Source organism: Gigantopelta aegis, chromosome 1 (assembly GCF_016097555.1).
Source record: "Gigantopelta aegis isolate Gae_Host chromosome 1, Gae_host_genome, whole genome shotgun sequence".
Lineage (NCBI taxonomy): Eukaryota > Metazoa > Mollusca > Gastropoda > Neomphalida > Peltospiridae > Gigantopelta > Gigantopelta aegis.
The window spans coordinates 40,202,111-40,223,009 of record NC_054699.1 but is presented as its reverse complement, the minus strand read 5'-3'; the positions used below and the strand labels follow the sequence as shown (position 1 = coordinate 40,223,009).

The window sequence follows — 20,899 nt, the reverse complement described above, 5'->3', positions numbered from 1 at the left end:
GGCCACGTCGGGAACCAATCAAGTATTTCGCGAACGTTAGCTAAACGTTTGCTGGCTGAACTTAGCGCTGGTCCTTTGGGATGTCTTAAGAATAGAATGCTACATTCTGACACGTAGTCATCAGAGGAAACCCGCTACAGGTTTCCTAATGCAGCAAGGGATTTTTTATACATGCACTTTCTCACAGACAGGACAGCACATACCACGGCCTTTGACCAGTTGTGGTGGACTGGTTGGTAATTGTTTTCCTTCCCGAGCGAGAGCGTATAAAATAATTCCCAAACGAGTTTCTTGAATTTCGTATCGCTCAAGTTCTTTATTGCCTTAAGATTTACATCTTATCAGCATTAATAATAACATAAATATAAATACATCTATATACAATATGTACAAACAATGGTGGATAATAATAAATAATATAATTAATCATTCAATTACTTAATTAATCAATAAGATAATTAAGTAACATCGAATTAAAATATTTAAATGATCAATACATACTTATAAATAACAATAATTATATTTCACTATTCATTAAATTACTATAAAATTACACTATTTTTTTTATTCTATTAATTAATTAAAGAATTCTTTATTATATTTGCCGTTATTAGGTATTTCCCAAGATTGTTACGGTCTTTATTATTTCCAGTGGTTAAAAGTTGTGAACGTTTAAAAACACTGGGCCGCATATAGTAATAACTTTTTATATACTTTTTTCTTAGGTCGTAATATTGTGGACATTGCAATATAAAATGAAACTCATCTTCTATCTCATTACTGTTGCAAAGTGCACATACTCTTTCCTCTCTATTAATGTTCCTGTATCTACCAGATTCGATATTTAATTTATGTGCACATAATCTCATTTTTGCTATTTCTTTTAAATATTTTCCTTCGCACTCCAGCGAATGTTATAATTTATTTATTATGCACAAACTGTGAGTTATATAACAAATGTTAAATATGATTGCATTTGCTACACAATCGATTCTTAATAGCATTCAACGATGTGAATTGCAATGACGCTGAATCATGTCAATTTCACAAACCGCGTCTAATATTTTAATTTTTTATCGACGATCTTCTCTCCCAAACAATCCCAGTTGCATTTCCTTTCCATTTCTACTTGATCGAGCAGCGGAGAACTCATTACTCTCCATCAAGCAACATATTTTACTGTTTCGGTACACAGTTAATTTTACTGTTTCGTCACACAGTTAATTTTACTGTTTCGTCACACAGTTAATTTCACAGTTTCGTCACAGCTAATTTCACTATTTCGTCACAGTTAATTTTACTGTTTCGTCAGTTAATTTCACGGTTTCGTCAAACAGTTAATTTTACTGTTTCGTGACAGTTGATTTCACTGTTTCGTCACACAATTAATTTCAGTTTCGTCACAGTTAATTTCACTGTTTCGTCACACAGATAACTTTACTGTTTCGTCAAAGTTAATTTCAGTTTCGTCACAGTTAATTTCACTGTTTCGTCACACAGTTAATTTTACTGTTTCGTCAGTTAATTGCACCGTTTCGTCACAGTTAATTTTACTGTTTCGTCACACAGTTAATTTTACTGTTTCATCACAGTTAATTTCACTGTTTCGTCAGTTAATTTCACTGTTTCGTCACACAGTTAAGTTTACTGTTTCGTCACACAGTTAATTTCACTGTTTCGTCACACAGTTAATTTCACTGTTTCGTCACAGTTAATTGCAGTTTCGTCAGTTAATTGTACTGTTTCGTCACACAGTTAATTGTACTGTTTCGTCACACAGTTAATTTTACCGTTTCGTCACACAGTTAATTTTACTGTTTCGTCACACAGTTAATTTTACTGCTTCAGATCTTTCAAAAAGTAATTTGTCCTGTACATTTATTGCTATACTGAAATCGTGTATCAGTTCACAGAATCAACATCGTTGGTTGTGTAGAGGTGTCGTTCAAAATACCCTTAGTTCGAAATGTGTATCCAAAGCCACCTAATTAAAGATGTAATATCTAGCATAATTATAAATCATAGCATGATACACTTCACATAATACGTCATTCTTCGATGTCGTTTATCTGATGTATCCAGTCCTTATCGGGTTACAAAAAAGTGTTTGCTGTATGAACATTCCAAAGCGGGTCGCTTCTTAATATGTTCATGATAATACTGAAATCAAAATTGCAACAAAGCATGTTACGTTTCCGGGTTTTTGATGCAGTCATTCTCAACACGGAGCGGAAGGAAGTCGAATAGAAATTGCTTCCGATCAACTCGTTTTTGTATGGTAATTGTTGATTTGTTGTCCTTTACGTACAATCCTAAAAAAAAAAAAAAAAAAAAAAAAAAATATATATATCTATACAGATGTCATGTCTAATGTACAATATGCGATAGTCCAAGTCATTTTTCGTTCCAGGCAACGATTGGCATATTATATCAATCATCGTGGTATGTGATATCGTGTCTGTGACAAAATGCACATAATAATTCAGACATCCTTAGGGCTGTGGGTCAAGACGTAGTTCAGTGGTAACGCGCTGAATGTGCGGTCGGTTTGGCATCGACCCCAGTCGTTGGGCCCAGTGGGCTATTCCTCTCTACAGCCAGTGCAACACGACTGGTACATCACAGGCCGTGGTATGCAGGGGTGCAAAAATGGAAAATAGTTCACTAGCCCGCCGGACCAGAATCAACTAAAATTTACTAGCCCGCCAGAATGTCCACTAGTCCGCAAGTCTATAGAAAGTATACTTTTGTTTAGCAATATTTAATATATATATATATATATATATATATATATATATATATATATATATATATATATATATATATATCCGGTGTTCGAGCTTAAAAGATTTGGGCAGTATCCAACGGGGATACTAACATTTCAAAATCTGCTATCCCACCTGAGAATTTAGTATCCCACTTAAATGAATTCCAGTGTATGGGATGGTGCATATAAAAGATCCCTTGCTGCTAATCAAAAAAGAGTAGCCCATGAAGTGGCGAGAGCGGCTTTCCTCCCTCAGTATATGTGTGGTCCTTAACCATATGTCCGACGCCATATAACCGTAAATAAAATGTGTTGGATGTGTCGTTAAATAAAATATTTTCTTCCTTCTTTACCTCTGCGTTTCCAAGACTGTAGAAAGCAATACGTGTTTGCCATCTCCAGGATAAACAACCTTCCGTCTGGGTGTGCTGGATCGGGTCGCTCTGGAAATTGCTGAAAGATAAGTTAAAGTTTGTTTTTGTATAACGACAACACTAGAGCATATTGATTTATTAATCATCGGCTATTGGATGTCAGACATTTGGTAATTCTGACTCGTGGTCATCAGAGGACACGTTATCTTGTGTAAGCAGAGGAAACCCGCTTCAATTTTTCGTTAGCACCAATGGATCTTTTATATGCACTTTCCTAAAGACAGCACAGCACATACCACAACCTTTGATATATCAGTCATGTTGCAATGGTTTGGACGGTATCCTGTCTGGGATGGTGCATATAAAATATCCCTTCCTATCAAATAGCCGATGATAAATAAATCAATGTGTTCCATTGGTGTCGTTAAACAAAACAAAGTTTTTTGTCTTTTGGATTGGATGGAGAAGGGACGTAAACGGATTTTGGACCCAGCGAGATGGACCCCTGCTTTACATTGATTATATGTACAATATGCTAAGTTCAGTCAAAGTATAAGTCTTGCTTTGAAAATATTACTTTTCACTAAATATCACTTTTATGGTTTCTATAGATCCATATACTAGTATTATATTTCATGCTATGTATATTATAAAAAATGTATATTGCATGGGAGTTATACGAAAGGAGAGAGGGAGAGTAAGAATATACGAAAGCTTTTTCTCCGAATTAATACAAGTTTATTCTTGTTTTACAGATAATTATGTATTTAAATAGTCTGATCTTTAATGACAAGAAATTTTTCAATATTTTGATTAAAGGGACAGACTCTAGTTTCAACCCGTGAAAATTAACACTAAGTTTAGTTAATCTACACACCTGTAACACATGAACATTAACACTAAGTTTAGTTAATCTACAAACCTATAACACATTTGGTAAAAGTTACAACTGAATGAAACACCAGAATGACCAAAAACACTTCGAATGTACGGAAATGGATAATCTAAACAATAAAATCTAAGTAAAGTATGATTTCAGTTATTAGAAACGGTTCTAATAGTAAAATCAATATGCCTTAGTGTTTAAAAACTAGGGTATGTACCTTTAAATATTACTCCTTTTTAAAACGATTGTACAACTTGTCCCACGAATATATACTGTTTTGCAAGTAAGATAAAAACAGGTACACACAATCTGGTACATGAATGTCATGTATTTCAAGAATTTAATAATCAGCAGTATTTCACATATTTATATTATTTATTTATTTATTTATTTATTTATTTATTTATTTATTTATTTATTTATTCATTCATTCATTCATTCATTAATTCATTTATTTGTTCATTCGTTTATTTAGAGTCACTTATGATTTAAAAATATATATTTACCTGAAGTTTAATTTCCTCGGTCGTCTCCTGGACTGTGACGTAATAGGTCACTTGATTAATTTTCTTTTCTAATGAAACTAACAGGAGTGAAGTGACGTCAGCGTTGTGTAGTAATACCCGTTCAGTTCTCAAAAGAAACGTTTCTGTTAAGATAAAACAAACGCAATATTACATTTTTGTTGAAATTTTATATAATAAATTGGAATTCCAACTCCACAGAAATGCGCACACGTAGGCCAATGCATATGTACACACAACAAATGAATGAATGAATGAATGAATGAATGAATGAATGAATGAACGAACGAACGAATGAAAGAACGAATGAATGAGCTCGTTCGTTGGTTCGCACTCTCGCTCATTCACTCGCCAACTCATTTTTTATTCATCCATTCATTCATTCGTTCATTCGCTCATTCATTCATTTGTCCGTTCATTCATTCATTCGTTTTATACCTCAAGTACTATAATTATGTACACTATGCACAGCTTTCGTTCACCGGCCTCGGTGGCGTCGTGGCAGGCCATCGGTCTACAGGCTGGTAGGTACTGGGTTCGGATCCCAGTCGTGGCATGGGATTTTTAATCCAGATACCGACTCCAAACCCTGAGTGAGTGCTCCGCAAGGCTCAATGGGTAGGTGTAAACCACTTGCACCGACCAGTGATCCATAACTGGTTCAACAAAGGCCATGGTTTGTGCTATCCTGCCTGTGGGAAGCGCAAATAAAAGATCCCTTGCTGCCTGTCGTAAAGAAGAGTAGCCTATGTGGCGATAGCGGGTTTCCTCTAAAAACAGTGTCAGAATGACCATATGTTTGACGTCCAATAGCCGATGATAAGATTAAAAATCAATGTGCTCTAGTGGCGTCGTTAAATAAAACAAACTTTACTTTTAGCTTTCGTTCATCAATTCGTTTATGAAAAAAAAAAAAATAACTGCAAAAAACTGAAGGGTTAAACAATACGATTCCACAACACGCGTTGTTTTCGTATAAATTACCTTGATGCAGTTTGTCTGTACCGGTCTGTAATGTCAGTGTCGGCCCTAGGGGGGTGGTTTGCGCTGACAGGTGCTGATTAGTAAATGTTGTCACCAAAACGAACTGTGATTTCTTCGAATCTGGAAAGACGCTGGTCCCAATCATCTCTGATAAGTTATCTGTTTTAAAATAGAAGATAAAAAAAAAAAAATTGTTTTGTTTAACGACACCACTAGAGCATAATGTCAAACATTTGGTAATTTTGGTAATTTAAGGGCTCAGTATCTGTCCAAATGTCCGTCTAGCCCTCTACTTTTAGCTTACACTCATTGACATGACAGGACATTGTGTCATCATTATTTAGCTTCGTATTCAATTCGTTTTAGATATACTCTGTCAAAAAAGGAACGCATAGGTGATAGGGAAAGAAGAAAAGTGTTTGATTTTACAAAATATCGTGTGTTTTTTGTACAATGTTGCTGAATGACCATGTTTGTTAATGTTCCTGGAATGGGACAGACTGCCCAAATGCACCCTAAAACAAATTTAACGCACGTTATGGCACGTTGTAGCACGTTGTGCGACAATTGCAGGAAATCGGCGTGAAATGGTCAGATTTTGGCGAATGCACGTGAAACTCGGAGAAAAAATTGGGGTAGTGATGGGTATTTAAAGCTGCAATGCTCGCAATGATGCCTCATTTCCATTTCGACGTAGACGAGTTACAAGATGCCAAGACTAAACCTGCCGAATCGAAACATTGCAATAAGCCGCCTCCAGTTAGGTGAATCGCAGTCAGCAGTCGCCCGCCACATGAACGTCCATCAGAGCACCATTTCACGTCTCTGGGACAGGTACCAGCAGTTTCAATCAGCTGAATACCGGCCCAGAAGTGGAAGACTTCGCATAACAACTGCAGCACACGTTCGCTACATTCGGGTTCCGCACTTGCGTCACCGAACTGCCACAGCAACGAACACTGCTGGACGCATACCTGGTTTGAGAAGGGTGTCTGCACAAACCATTCGGAACCGACTTTGGTTTACGGGCTAGGAGACTGTATGTTGGCCCCGTCCTACGACGTCAACATCGACATTTACGTGTTCGCTGGTGCACGAATGTACAGGGGTGGAACTTGGGAAACTGGCACGAGTATGGTTCAGCGACGAGTCACGTTTCCTTCTACAGCGACGTGATGGACGACAACGTGTTTACAGACGCCGCAATGAACGTTTTGCCAACAACTGCGACGCCCAAGTGGGAGCCATCTCATACACCGGCAGAAGTGAACTTGTGTTCGTACACGGCAACCTGACAGCTGTATGCTACCGGGATGAAATTCTTCGTCTTCACATGCTTCCCATTTTGGAGAACTCTTTCAGCAGGAAAATGCCAGGCCGCATACGACACGTATAACAATGGTTTTCCTACAGAATGAGAACATTAATGTGCTGCCATGGCCATCAAGATCGCCAGGTCTCAACCCCATTGAACATATATGGGACAAACTGGACAGACGTGTACGCCAGCGTGACCCGGGGCCTCAGACGCTTCCGCAACTGTCACATGCACTGCAGGAAGAATGGGCTAGGATTCCACGTGCCCGGATTCAGAGACTCATTCAGTCTATGCCAAGATATCGCGCAGTGACTGCTGCTGGTGGTGGCCACACAAGGTACTGATTTCAGAGCCCTCGTGCGACGCTGTTTGGTGACGAAAACGTCTCCTCTGCTCTCAGTCCATAACAAGAACATTGTTACATACTCATGTCAAATGTGACTGTGATCCCATCATAAATAACGAAATTATGCCACTTTGTATTAAAGAGATAATTCCATGAATATTTCGCCTATGCGTTTCTTTTTTTACAGAGTATATTTTATTGTAATTCCACTTCATATCCCTTTTTAAGAGTACAGTTATTAAAAAAAAAAAATTCTATATTTCAAATACGATCAGATGCATTGGTAATTATCAAAAACAAGCAAATACGATTTCTATATTTTCACTCAAGTTAAAATACAGTGGAAATATGACTTTTCACCGTATATCACTTTTATGGTTTCGGGAGTGGAGGGTACCAGTTGGACGTGTCCCACACAAATTTTTTCAAGTGCCCTCAAAATGTTCAAGTGCCCTTTTTGTTTGAATAAAAATTGTTTTGCACGTAAGCATTTTTAGACATTCCCGAGTTTGCTGCAATTTTTAAGATGTCATCGACTAACAAAGACTTTTTAACGATTGTAATTACATATCAAATATATTTTTCAGCATAAAATATTAGTGGCTGTATAGTAAACGTATTTCTGATCGTTCTAATATTTGTACTAGAGTAAATTTCATTTTATTTCCTAAAATATATTTTATTTTCGTGCGTACGAAATTATTTGAAGACAAAATCCAGTTTGGGCTTCTTACAAATATTAAGACGACCAGAAACACATTGATTATACAGACACTAATATCCTAAACAAAAAAATATATTTAATATGTAAGTTTAATCGTAGAAATATTTTATTAGTCGGAAACATTTTACAATGTATAACTGCTCTACCCAAACAGAGCCGTCCCTAGAATAGTGGCCTTTTAACTGCTCCTTTATATTGTTTTTATGTATAACTGCCCTACCTAGACCAAGCCGTCCCTAGAATTGTGCCCTTTAAAGTTGTAATATTTCAAGTGCTCCTTGGTATAGTTTTTATGTATAACTGCCCTACCTAGACCAAGCCGTCCCTAGAATTGTGCCCTTTAAAGTTGTAATATTTCAAGTGCTCCTTTGTATTGTTTTTATGTATAACTGCCCTACTTAGACCGAGCCGTCCCTAGAATAGTGCCCTTTAAAGTTATAATAGTCCAAGTGCTCCTTTGTATTGTTTTTATTTATAACTGCCCTACTTAGACCGAGCCGTCCCTAGAATAGTGCCCTTTAAAGTTATAATAGTCCAAGTGCTCCTTTGTATTGTTTTTATTTATAACTGCCCTACTTAGACCGAGCCGTCCCTAGAATAGTGCCCTTTAAAGTTATAATAGTCCAAGTGCTCCTTTGTATTGTTTTTATTTATAACTGCCCTACTTAGACCGAGCCGTCCCTAGAATAGTGCCCTTTAAAGTTATAATAGTCCAAGTGCTCCTTTGTATTGTTTTTATGTATAACTGCCCTACTTAGACCGAGCCGTCCCTAGAATAGTGCCCTTTAAAGTTATAATAGTCCAAGTGCTCCTTTGTATTGTTTTTATTTATAACTGCCCTACTTAGACCGAGCCGTCCCTAGAATAGTGCCCTTTAAAGTTAAATAGTCCAAGTGCTCCTTTGTATTGTTTTTATGTATAACTGCCCTACTTAGACCGAGCCGTCCCTAGAATAGTGCCCTTTAAAGTTATAATAGTCCAAGTGCTCCTTTGTATTGTTTTTATTTATAACTGCCCTACTTAGACCGAGCCGTCCCTAGAATAGTGCCCTTTAAAGTTATAATAGTCCAAGTGCTCCTTTGTATTGTTTTTATTTATAACTGCCCTACTTAGACCGAGCCGTCCCTAGAATAGTGCCCTTTAAAGTTATAATAGTCCAAGTGCTCCTTTGTATTGTTTTTATTTATAACTGCCCTACTTAGACCGAGCCGTCCCTAGAATAGTGCCCTTTAAAGTTATAATAGTCCAAGTGCTCCTTTGTATTGTTTTTATTTATAACTGCCCTACTTAGACCGAGCCGTCCCTAGAATAGTGCCCTTTAAAGTTGTAATAGTTCAAGTGCTCCTTTGTATTGTTTTTATTTATAACTGCCCTACTTAGACCGAGCCGTCGCTAGAATAGTGCATTTTAAAGTTTTAATTTACAAGTGCTTACAAGTGCCCCTTTGTATGATGCGTAACATTGTTATGTATATAATAAAAATAATGAATAAAGATTATAAATGTATAAAACACTCCAACTTACGTTGCGAATCCATGTTTTCCGGTGGTCTCTCGTTATATTAATCCGAAACGAACGCAGAAAAGTATTGACTTAATGTGCGCCTTGCACTATCGATATATCTTCTTATATAATAGTTATTATCTCCGCCAATATTTACCTACTGGAAACCCCTCTTATTGTTTTGCGTTTTAAACATCGTTTTACCTTACTTAAATAGACAACATTACCCAATTACACAACATTACCTGTCGCTTGCACAAGCAATCAGAAAACAAATCCTTATTTAGAAAATGATTTGTATTGCTGACGAAATCTAGTGTAATAATATCTATTAATAGAACTGACACCAGCTGGGATTTCCCATGAGAAGCTAATATTTCCGTCACACGTGAGTCGATTTTCGTTGCTTACTGTTTTCTAGTTTAATTTATCAAAAAAACGTACCTCAAAAAACAAAAATTGTTTTGTTTAACGACACCAATAGAGCACATCTTACAACATTCGCAACCGTAGTCGTTGTCATAAACGTTTATTAAAGTTTATTTTATTTAACGACAACATTAGAGCACATTGATATATTAATCATGCTCCCCTCACACACACACAGATTTTTTTTTTTTTAAATTAAAAAACAAATTATAATAATAATCATAAAAATGAAATAATATAGTCTGTCCCATTCTCCTACAAAAGAAAACAAAAAATAAATAATTTCAGTTTGGTTTGATATAAGAAGAAAAATAAAAGTGTTTTGGAAATACCCCCCCCCCCCCCAAAAAAAAAAAAAAAACACACAAAAAAAACACACAAAAAAACCCACTACCCTAAAAAAAAACCCACCTAAAACCCCCCTAAAAAAAACCCAGACTATTTTTGTCTGTAATTTAGAAAATAGTCAGCTTAGAAATAAATAAATTGTAATAAATTCAATAATATAAAAAATGCGTTGCCTGTGAGTATAAACAGTGGCGGATCCAGAAAATCCATTGGGGGGGGGGGGGGCAATGACATGAGGCGGAATGCCAAGGAACTTTGGGGGAGGTTTGGAGAGGGATCGTAATTTTTTTTTTAATATATAATAAAATTATAACTCACACAATTTGGGGGGGGGGGGGGCCCCCTAGATCCGCCTCTAATAGATGTTCTAAAATGCATTTTCCTGCATTCTACAAGTAAAATCCACCATTACAAATGCCGGTAAATGCCACATTTTTAAAAATACTTTTGTTTTCACGATGTATATCATTAAACAAATGTGCGTATGCGCTGAATGAATATATAAACACCAAATAGACCTCTTTCACATTCCCACTGCGCATGTGCGCGAAGAGTACCGTCCCTTGCAGAATTGGACGGTACCGAGGCTATATACAAATTGGGGGGCATGATCGACAGTTGTCATGAGCGTCGTGAGTAGCTTCGTAGGAGCTGTGAATCTCTAGCGACTAACGTACATATTTCGTATAAGATGTTAAAATGGCTGCGAAAAACGTTCTACTAAAGTTTACATCGGAACGGTTTAAGACCAAAAGCAGTGAAACATTAACTTAGACGAAGTCTCTGGAGCCGCTGTCAAGGGTATTTTAACAACGCAAAATTAAAAGATTCATACAATAAAATTAACTTTAGTGGAATATGTTTTTTACTTTTAACAATTAGAATTATAGTTAAATACTCACGCGGATTTCCAGTGATGTTTAATTCTTCACATGTATTAGTATTTAAAATTTAATAAAACATGTCTCCCCTTCCCCCTAAAACCCCCCAACAAAACCCCTAACTCACACAGACCTTTATCATAGCTCTATTTTTCCATTATCGTTTCATTAAAAAAAGAGTCGTACAACTAATAATTAATGTTACATGTCTATCCACAAATTATTTATTTATGTATTTATTTATTTATTTACTTATTAATTTTTATTATTATTATTATTATTATTATTTTTATTTTATTTTTTTATAAAAAAAATTTCACTATCATTTATATCAGATACATATAACTTCACTTGAAATAATATCTGATATTTACGAAGTTTTAAAACATATATGAGCCGTCACACGCAAAAGCCTACAACTTAGCATGACGTCCGAAACCGAGTAAACGCGGCTCAAAGTTTGACATCACACGTATGATGTAAACGCGAAAGTAAAAGTTGACATGCTGTTTGCGTTGTTTGTTTTGAAGGATTTAGAAGATGACATCTTCTTTACATGAAGATCAGTTTGAAGTAAACATATATCTGTATGTACAATAGTGTTTGGTTACTATTTTGTATTTTGTACCTGAGAACATTGGTCGAGATCGTTAGCGATACCATCAGCACTTTGATACACATTTACAAGTATACGGAGAAGTCCTATATATCGATATGGTATGCAAGTATCACACGTTTTTATAACGTACATGATACATGTTTATACATAACATAAAGTGCATCAACTTTTCCAGAGTGGTAGACCCATGCAACCCGATACGATCCTAATTTCATGTTTGGTCTAACTTAAGAATAGTGTATACAACTTCAGGCCCGTAGCCAGCGAGATGACGCCGGTTACGGATAATAATACACAAACTTTTGTTGCGAAATATACGTTAACAAGTTGCATTAAGTTGTGGTATGCATGTAAAATGGCTTGGTCACAGAGCCACGACAAGAAACCGTTTGTTTTCAGTCGTACCAATGTATTTATAATAAATGATACATGGCATACTTCTCACATCCCACAAACAGAATAGAACACACGACGTCCTTTGATGGATCATTGGTTGGGACGGGAACTAATCAAACGGGCCCACTGAGGAGGATCGAACTTTCAGCAAATGGAACCTCAGACAGACGTTCTTGTTACGTTATCCCGGTCATTTGGGGACAAGAACTTTTATATGTAACATCCGATTTTGTTTTTCATTTGAGTGGAACTCTCAATCCTGCGTGGGGGCATCGTCCGAATCGTCCGATCCCCCTGACCCCCACCCCCCACCCACCCCCGGCTACGTGCCTGACATGGTACTTAATATTTTGCTTCAAACATTCAAACGAAGTATCTTATGACTGCGCATAATAAACGCTCATGAGTTTATAATAAAGAGACCATCCTGAGTTTGTAGCTATATTATCAAGCTGTCGGCTAGTCCAATCTTATATCTTTTCAGGATTAAATAATCTTGCTCCGATTTTAAATAGCTGTATATGCAATACAGTTATATTTCTGACCATTCTCAGGTCGGTAGCAACCAAGAAGTCGGAGGGGGGGGGGGGGAGGGGGGACTATTGCCCCACTTTTGTAAACCCGGTTTTAAATATGGATTTTGCTCCCCCCCCCCCGCTCACCAACTAGACTGTATCCCTCCACTATAGATTGTGCCCCCTCCCCTCCCCCAACTCCTGATTTTAATGTTTTATATACCATAGCTCAACTTTCACATGTATCATTTAATTTTATTCCAAATACCGAACAAAATTTTAAATAACTTGGTGAAAAGAAATCCTAAATGTATTTATTTGTATAATGTTTTATAAATATTTAAATTATGTTAAATACAACAAAAATCTGCATACATACACGCGCGCACACATTAATATTATTTCAGCCCATATCCGATATTTATTGCGTACGAATCCGAACCGATGGTTTGTTGGGCGTTAACAACAAAATATTTTTTATTTCGTGATAAGCAATAATTCACAAATGTCTCCAATAAGTCTTGTTGGATGTCGACAGAATTTTCGGGTTCCCTACTGATAGAATAATTAATCATGGAGATATCCACATTCCTATTGCGTGGCCTCCCATAGTCTATGCCCCCACAAGTTGTCCACAGGTCTATTTTTGCGAGATCTCGCGTGAGTTCGCGGTTTGCGTCCTCGAGTTACCGCGCAACGGGCACCTGCGCAGTGGAATGTGAAAGAGGTCTATCAGTCAAGTACCAGTTCAAGTTCAAGTTTTGTATTGCTTTCATTAAAGTTATACAACTTATAAGCTTTATACTAAATACAGCAAATTATAATAAATACATATTTACAATATTTGATAATGATGGGTAGCGCTTTAGCACTATCTAAAAACCACATTCATACATGAAACATCAATACATGGCTAAAATAAACCTATTAAACCATACATACATGAACGGAAAATAATTACGTACATAGGAAGGAAATGTGTTATTTAACGACGCTCTCAACATATTTTATTTACGGTTATATGGCGTCACACATATGGTTAAGGACCACGCAGATACTGAGAGAGGAAACCCACTGTCGCCACTTCACGGGCTACTCTTTTCGATTAGCAGCAAGGGATCTTTTATATGCACCATCCCACAGACAGGATAGTACATACCACGGTCTTTGTTACACCAGTTGTGGAGCACTGGCTGGAGCGAAAAATAGCCCAACAGATCCACCGACGGTGATCGATCCTAGACCGACCGCGCATCAAGCGAACGACTGGGCTACGTCGCGCACGTTACGTACATAGACGTACGGTCTCCCATTTTTGTACGGCTTGTACGGAGGGTGGTGGGGGAGGTCGATTTTTGTACGGCTTGTACGGAGGGTGGTGGGGGAGGTCGATTTTTGTACGGCTTGTACGGAGGGTGGTGGGGGAGGTCGATTTTTGTACGGCTTAAATTTAATATTGTGGGTAGAATGATGGAAAAACATGGTAAAAAGGTCCCACGTTAGCTCATTTTGCCCGAATTTCTCTATAATTTTTGCCCGAATTTGATGATTTGCTCCAGCACTGGGAGTGGGGGTGGGGGTGTAGCCCCCCCCCACCCCACCCCCCACCCCCCACCCCAGTCTCGTACGCTTCTGATTACGTATGTAGTAATAATGAAGATATACAATATAAACACAGTCAGTCAGTCAATCAATCAATCAATCAAATAAAATGAAATGAAATGAAATGAAATGAAATGAAAATAAAGTAAAATAAATAAATAAATAAATAAATAAATAATAATAATAATAATAATAATAATAATAATAATAATAATAATAATAATAATAATAATAATAATAATAATAATAATAATAATAATAATAATAAACACACAAAAACCCCAAAACGTATATAGTAATAATTATATAAATTATATAACACGTTATATAGGTATACAAAATACATTTACATTTATATAAACATCGATAGAGACAGACAAACAGACAAGTATGATTTTATAACATTATTGCAATAGTTGGTCCCTGATTTTATTTGCTCTTAAAGGGACACACCCTAGTTACGGCTATTTATTAACCATTACGGCGTTGTTTTTCGCTATTAAACCCCATTTTTCACAAATAACATGGCACTTTACTTACATTTTATTATTTAGAATACACATTTCCATTCACCTGAAGTGCTTTTTGGTAATCATGATGTTTGTAAAACCACGAAATGCATTTTTTGCATTTTTTCACAAGACGTTCTGTCGAGAAAAAACCGTTAAGCAAGCGAGGTCCAATCTATTTTTAGAGGGGATATTTCCATTTCAATGTCACAGACGTTGGTATATCACGTGACCGTTATCATTTTGGTTCGGTTTGTTTTCTCGTGCACGGTTCGCGCAATCAACATCCGATTTGTTGTTGTTCATTTGTGAGATTTTTCTTCACAGTTCGTGAACATTTTCAGTAACAATAAAGTTCAGACAAGTAAGTGTCTCAATACAAAACGTTACAAACCCTTAAAACCAATAATTTTGCTAAGTCTTACGATTTCTGGAGAGGGGATACAACCAGGACAGAACAGTTGGAACATGTCCAGGAGAGGTGAAACGAACGCACCCCAAGTCTGTGAAATTTGTCGTGACGTAGGCATTGTTGTGCTTCGAGCGACATCTACCGGTGACATCAGAATACTAACTTTCAAAATTATTTCAAGCAATTGGGACATGGGGATTCCCATGGTATTTATCGATATAAAAGCTGCTTTTTCACTCCATTTGATAAAAACGTGATCTAAGTGTGTTACAGGTTTGTAGATTAACTAAATTATAATTTATTTTCGCTGGATGGAACTAGGGCGTGCGGCTTTAAAGGGACATTCCTGAGTTTGCTGCATTGTAAGATGTTTCCGACTAATAAAATATTTCTACGATTAAACTTACATATTAAATATATTTTCTTGTTTAGAATATCAGTATCTGTATATCCAATGTATTTCAGGTCGTCTTAATATTTGTAAGAAGCCCAAATTAGGAAATAAAATGAAATTTAACCTAGTACAAATATTAGATACATCAGAAACACGTTTAATATACAGCCAATAATATTTTATGCAGAAAAACATATTTGATATGTGATTACAATCGTTAAACGGTATCTGTTAGTCGATAACATCTTAAAAATTGCAACAAACTCGGGAATATCCCTTTAAAAACTAACGTTGGGGGTATTATTCATATTTATGGATCATAATTTGTTTGATGGTAGTTTTAGCCGCATATATGATGATCAGTGGCGTAGGCGGGCTTGGGGGGGGGGGTGGGGGTGGGGGGGGCCATGGTCCTTCCAATGAAACTTTTGTTTTTAAAATGTTAAATTTTATAAATCATATATACATACAAAGTGTGGGTTTTCCTCCCCACACACAACATGGGGGACAGGGTTGCCCCCCCCACCCCCCCCCCCCCCCCCCCCCTCCTCCCAATATAAATCTTAGCAGGCTACGAGAGCGTTGACATGTTAACATTATCACCTATGGAATTTGATTTGGTATAGTAGGTCGTAGATGCCCTTCCAAGGGAAATAACTCAAATGTTATTGACGAACAGTAACTTGCGTTCCATCGGCGTTGTGTTTTTCTAGTGGGTTTTTTTTTTTTTTAGGCCACATCACGTAGTTTCACAACTGTGTTTCTAAGCACAGGGAAACATATAACCATTCGGAGTACCTAAGGACCAACGATTTACGTTTTAAAGTTAAAGGCACAGGATTGAGTGACATCCGACATAACCATAATGTAAGCAAATTATTATTTATATTTATATTAATCATTCATTCAAAATATGTAAAAAGTAAATCACTTGAAATGTATCCTAACTTTATCTTAAATATTTGTCATTGCATACTAATTTCTAAAGAAGCAAAAATAGTAAACTACAAAGAAAAAAAGGCTTAAGGTACACTAAGCTATTTTTCAACTGTTATTTCTAACTGGCTCTATAGCTCAGTTGGTTAGAGCGTCTGCCTAGTAAGCAGAAGGCCGAGGGTTCGAATCCCTCTGGAGCCTTTCTTATTTTAAACACTTTTTACAATGTTTTCATGTTTATATCATAATAATGTATAGTGATTGAATACTAGAAGTGTATATTTGTAAGCAAATGACACGACTCGAATATTTTTTTGCGGATAGATCTTCAGTTATTTTTAGTGAGAATAAAAATGTCTCTTCAGTTAAAAATTTATTTTTGATTTATAATAATGAAATAATAAATTCAAATAAATTCATTGTAAAATTAATATATTCTTTTTTAATTGCTCAAAATCTCTAATTACCTACATTTTTTGAAAAATGGAAGGATTCAAAGGGACAGACCCTAGTTTCAGCCCATGAAAATGCACACTACGTTTAGTTAATCTACAAACCTGTTACACATTTCGATAAAGTTACAATTGAGTGAAACATAAGTGTGATTTTGAAATGGTGAAATACACTCTGAAAATAGACTAAAACTCTACTCTATAGCTGTTACTTCTCAGACGCACGTGCGTTTTTAAAAATATGAGAAATGCATTTTGTGATATTAAAAACACCTGGATGACCAAAAACACTTCGAATGTACGGAAATGGATAACCTAAGCAATACAGTCTAAGTAAAAGTATGATTTCAGTTATCAAAAACAGCTCTAGTAGTGTTTAAAAACTAGGGTATGTCCCTTTAAGTTTTAATGTATCATAGAAGCCAATTTGGAAATCCATTCATTATTGTGATAAATCTCTTGAATTCATTGATTTGTATTTTAAAATAGCGCATAATATTATTTTTACATATTGTAAATTGTATAAATATGGTAAAGTTTTGTCCAGTCATTGTCCCGTTTGTATGAAAGATGATGAAGATTTGTGTCATTTGTTTTTATATTGTGATGAAGAATTGTATGACTTAATATCAATCTTTCATGAAGTGTTTATTGTAATATTTAAAAAAAATGGGTTTTTCTTTGCAATAGCTAAACATATTATTACTATTTGGTTGTTATGTTAGAATACAAAATTGTCCATATGATTTCTTAAACATTGTATTGTCAATTCAGGCCCGTAGGACGGATTTTTAAAGTGGGGGGCTCATTTTTATGGTTGTATCGTCAGTTTTCCGTGTTCGCATTATAAGACGGGCCTGCAATTTATAGAATATCAGTTTTTAAAAGACGTGTAATAGCTGAATCAAGAGGGTCAAATATCAATATTGTTAGGTTTTGTAAGCACTATGTGCGTCAGTTCTTTGAATTACGTCTTAATCAATATTGTTTTTAAAATAAACTTTCTGTTTTTACTAATACATATATTAAGTATAATAGGTTCCTTGACTTGAATGATGATGTATTAATGTTTAAATATCCTCTTAATAATTAGTATTAGTAGTCAATATTCCTCAAGACTTTATAAGAAATTTATAAAGTTTTAAATAATTATACAAGTGTGCTTGGTGTGAGTCAGTGAGTGGTTGTTTGTGCGTGTGATTTTATTTATTTTATTATATACATGCTGTATTTATTTATGTATTATGTCGATGTTGTAAATAAAACGATAAAAAGAGAGCGTCTGCCTAGTATGCAGAAGGCCCCTGGAGCCTTTCTTATTATAAAACTGTTTAAAATGTTTTCATGTTTATATCATAATAATGTATAGTGATTGAATACTAGAAGTGTATATTTATAAACAAATGATACGACTCGAATATTTTTAGCGGGGACAGATCTTCCCATTGGATTCGCAGCAACAACAAACTCATGGTTTAAAGGTCCTACGTCAAAGTTGAAAAAACTATATTTAGTTATTTTCACATTTATTTGCAATAAATAACTACAAATTAATCGACTCCACTCATAATCTTTCAATAATTAACTCTAGAATAATAAGTTTTAAAAGTATTGCACTGGACGACAAGAGGGGTTTCCCAAACAATGTGTGGCTAAATATAGCATGACCACCTTCTTTGTTTCTTTTGTCAGTTGACCACAAAGATTTCTGGGTGAAAGTTTACGCATAAAGCAGTGACGTAATTAGTTTTACACACATGATTCTCAAGATTTCCACCTAAAATAAAAATAATAAAAATAATAATAATAATAGTAATAATAACAAATTCTACTAGTAAATGGAATTATTTAGTTAGCTGAAGGTATAAACTTTGTTTCTAAGCAAAACTTTATAAATATGTTTGGCTGTAACCGCCATTATTGCAGCTTTTACACAGCACCTTTAAGCTTTCGATCGTCAAATGCGAATTAAAGTTTAATTTGGCGAATATGTTAATTAAATTACTACAGTTTATCTTATCTTATGTTATAAAAGATCCCATGTTGCTAATGGGAAAATGTAACGGGTTTTCTCTACGACTATACTATATCAGCATTATGAAATGTTTGACATTCAGTAGCCTATGATTAATAAATCAATGAATATGTACCCTAGTGATGTTGTTATCAAAAATAAACTTTCTTTGATACTGCTGGTTACATTATGACGTCATTGTGCACTTTTATTTTCCGTCATGTTTTGATATTTCATTACGTCAGCAGTTCTAACGTAAACAATCTTCTTCCGGGTTAACAAACTCTATACATTTTTATGTTGTTCGATTCATGATTCGATCTTTTATAAGTGAGGGAAGCAAATTATACCTTTAAAACGCAGACGGTAATTATATTTACATATTTGTATTTTTCGCCGTTTCATTTTTGTTTATATAACGATACGAAAATTCCTCAATGCTTAATATGAGTCCCATGATGATGGGAAAACACTTTATCATTCTCGTCACAATTTTATATTGGTTAGGGGCACCAATATTGGGAGGTGATGGGGTAGGGGTCAACAACACTTGTCTAGTCATAGGGCGACAGGAAAATAATTTACCATCGACGTCCCAAACTGCGTTCACCTAACGACAAAAACACGAATACGATATTTACGGAAATATTATTCTACATTTTTCAGCTACAATACGTAACAAATTAACGCAAACAATCAACAATGTGCATTTAAAACAAATCCATTCTAGTAAACAAAAGTGAAACACCTTCCGGTAAACTGGAAAGAGTGCGATGTTTCTAACTGCGTTCAGGCGCATGCGTTTGCAAAAAGTATCCTAACGCGCATGTGCGGTTCGTCATTTTTCCATTTTTAAGGCCACTACATGGAAACATATATGTTTCTTAACTATGCACAGTTGACGAACGCTTAGTTTAATATTTTTTTAAAAAGGAAAAATTCAATTTGTCCAGCGTTCTCGTCCGGTCCGCGTTTTAACAACACCCATCGCTAACACCTGATGTCAATGCTGATACAGTGATAGGCATTACGTTTATACCAGTGAATAGTTTGTAAAATGTCTCTTTTTTTAATGAATTGATTCATAATTAACACAATTTATACACTCAAAATTATTTACAATTGTTATGAATGGATTATGAATACTATCCACTACAGTAGAGGCACAACAATTATGTAGCATACCTTTTGCAGATCGAATATAATAATTGAAAACAAATTCTAACAATATGGGTCTTAAACATCGTAAAAATAAAATGCTGTGGCCTTGTTGATCTGGCACGTGTGAGGTCATGTGACACGCACTGATGTTAATGAGTCATGTGGACCCGATATCGATAATTTTAAGGAATAAACAAAAACGACTTATTAAAATTAATGGTTTTAGTGATTTGTAAAGTTTTGTATTTAGATACTTACTTTTCTAAACTTTATTGTTTATGAAAATGTTCCTGAACTGTGGAGAAAAACCTCATAAATGAACTACATGCCGATGACAACAAATCGGATGTTGATTGCGCGAACCGTGCACGAGAAAACAAAGTGAACGGAATTGGAAGCATAACGCAGTTAGGGACGTTGACGATATATAATTTGTTTGTGCCATACTTGTACACATATTACACGTTTTGTATCCAGTTACAAATAATGTTAATATGCAATAAAGTTTATCTTATCTCATCTTATAACACAGTGTGTGTGTGTGTGTGTGTGGGGGGGGGGGGGGGTGATTGTGTGTGTGTGTGGGGGGGGGGGGGGGGGGAATCACCCTCATGCCCTACTCTGGTTACGCCAGTAGTATAAAGTATGCCCAACGTTTCGGCAGTACTGCTTGTGCTCCCTTGCACATGCCAGCGCGGGCGGCCCCCTCTCCCACCACCCCAAACCGTTTCCTGTCCTGGACGGAGGAGCCGGCGAAAGTCGACACCTGCGCCCATGACAGGCGTGTGCTACAACAGGCTTGAAC

At 35.9% G+C, this 20,899-nt stretch overlaps 2 protein-coding genes, 1 long non-coding RNA gene and 1 other non-coding gene across 5 annotated transcripts in view; 2 read left to right on the top strand and 2 right to left on the bottom strand.

The window, feature by feature from the left end:
• Window positions 1-473: 473 nt before the first annotated feature.
• Window positions 474-9,771, bottom strand: LOC121374976. Its single transcript, XM_041502151.1, has 5 exons — window positions 9,448-9,771; window positions 5,536-5,694; window positions 4,534-4,676; window positions 3,121-3,220; window positions 474-2,312 (listed from the first exon to the last, which is right to left on the bottom strand). Exons 1-5 carry the CDS (start codon window positions 9,458-9,460, stop codon window positions 2,188-2,190), a joined length of 540 nt encoding a protein of 179 aa, XP_041358085.1. The 5' UTR covers window positions 9,461-9,771; the 3' UTR covers window positions 474-2,187.
• Window positions 9,772-16,242: 6,471 nt separating this feature from the next.
• Window positions 16,243-20,899, top strand: part of LOC121374963 (homocysteine S-methyltransferase YbgG-like) — a 33,887-nt gene continuing 29,230 nt past the window's right edge. Inside the window, exon 1 of one of the 2 annotated variants that reach the window (XM_041502130.1) lies at window positions 16,243-16,398. The gene's annotated coding sequence lies outside the window, so the exon portion shown is untranslated. Of the gene's footprint in view, window positions 16,399-19,160; window positions 19,300-20,899 lie in introns of those variants that run through there. The other variant, XM_041502121.1, reaches the window with a different exon arrangement.
• On the top strand, window positions 16,595-16,668 carry Trnat-agu. Its single transcript has one exon. It is a non-coding gene; the product is annotated as a tRNA-Thr (tRNA).
• LOC121374972 lies at window positions 18,429-19,145 on the bottom strand. The gene is made up of 2 exons (XR_005958265.1): window positions 19,070-19,145; window positions 18,429-18,696 (listed from the first exon to the last, which is right to left on the bottom strand). It is a non-coding gene; the product is annotated as an uncharacterized LOC121374972 (long non-coding RNA).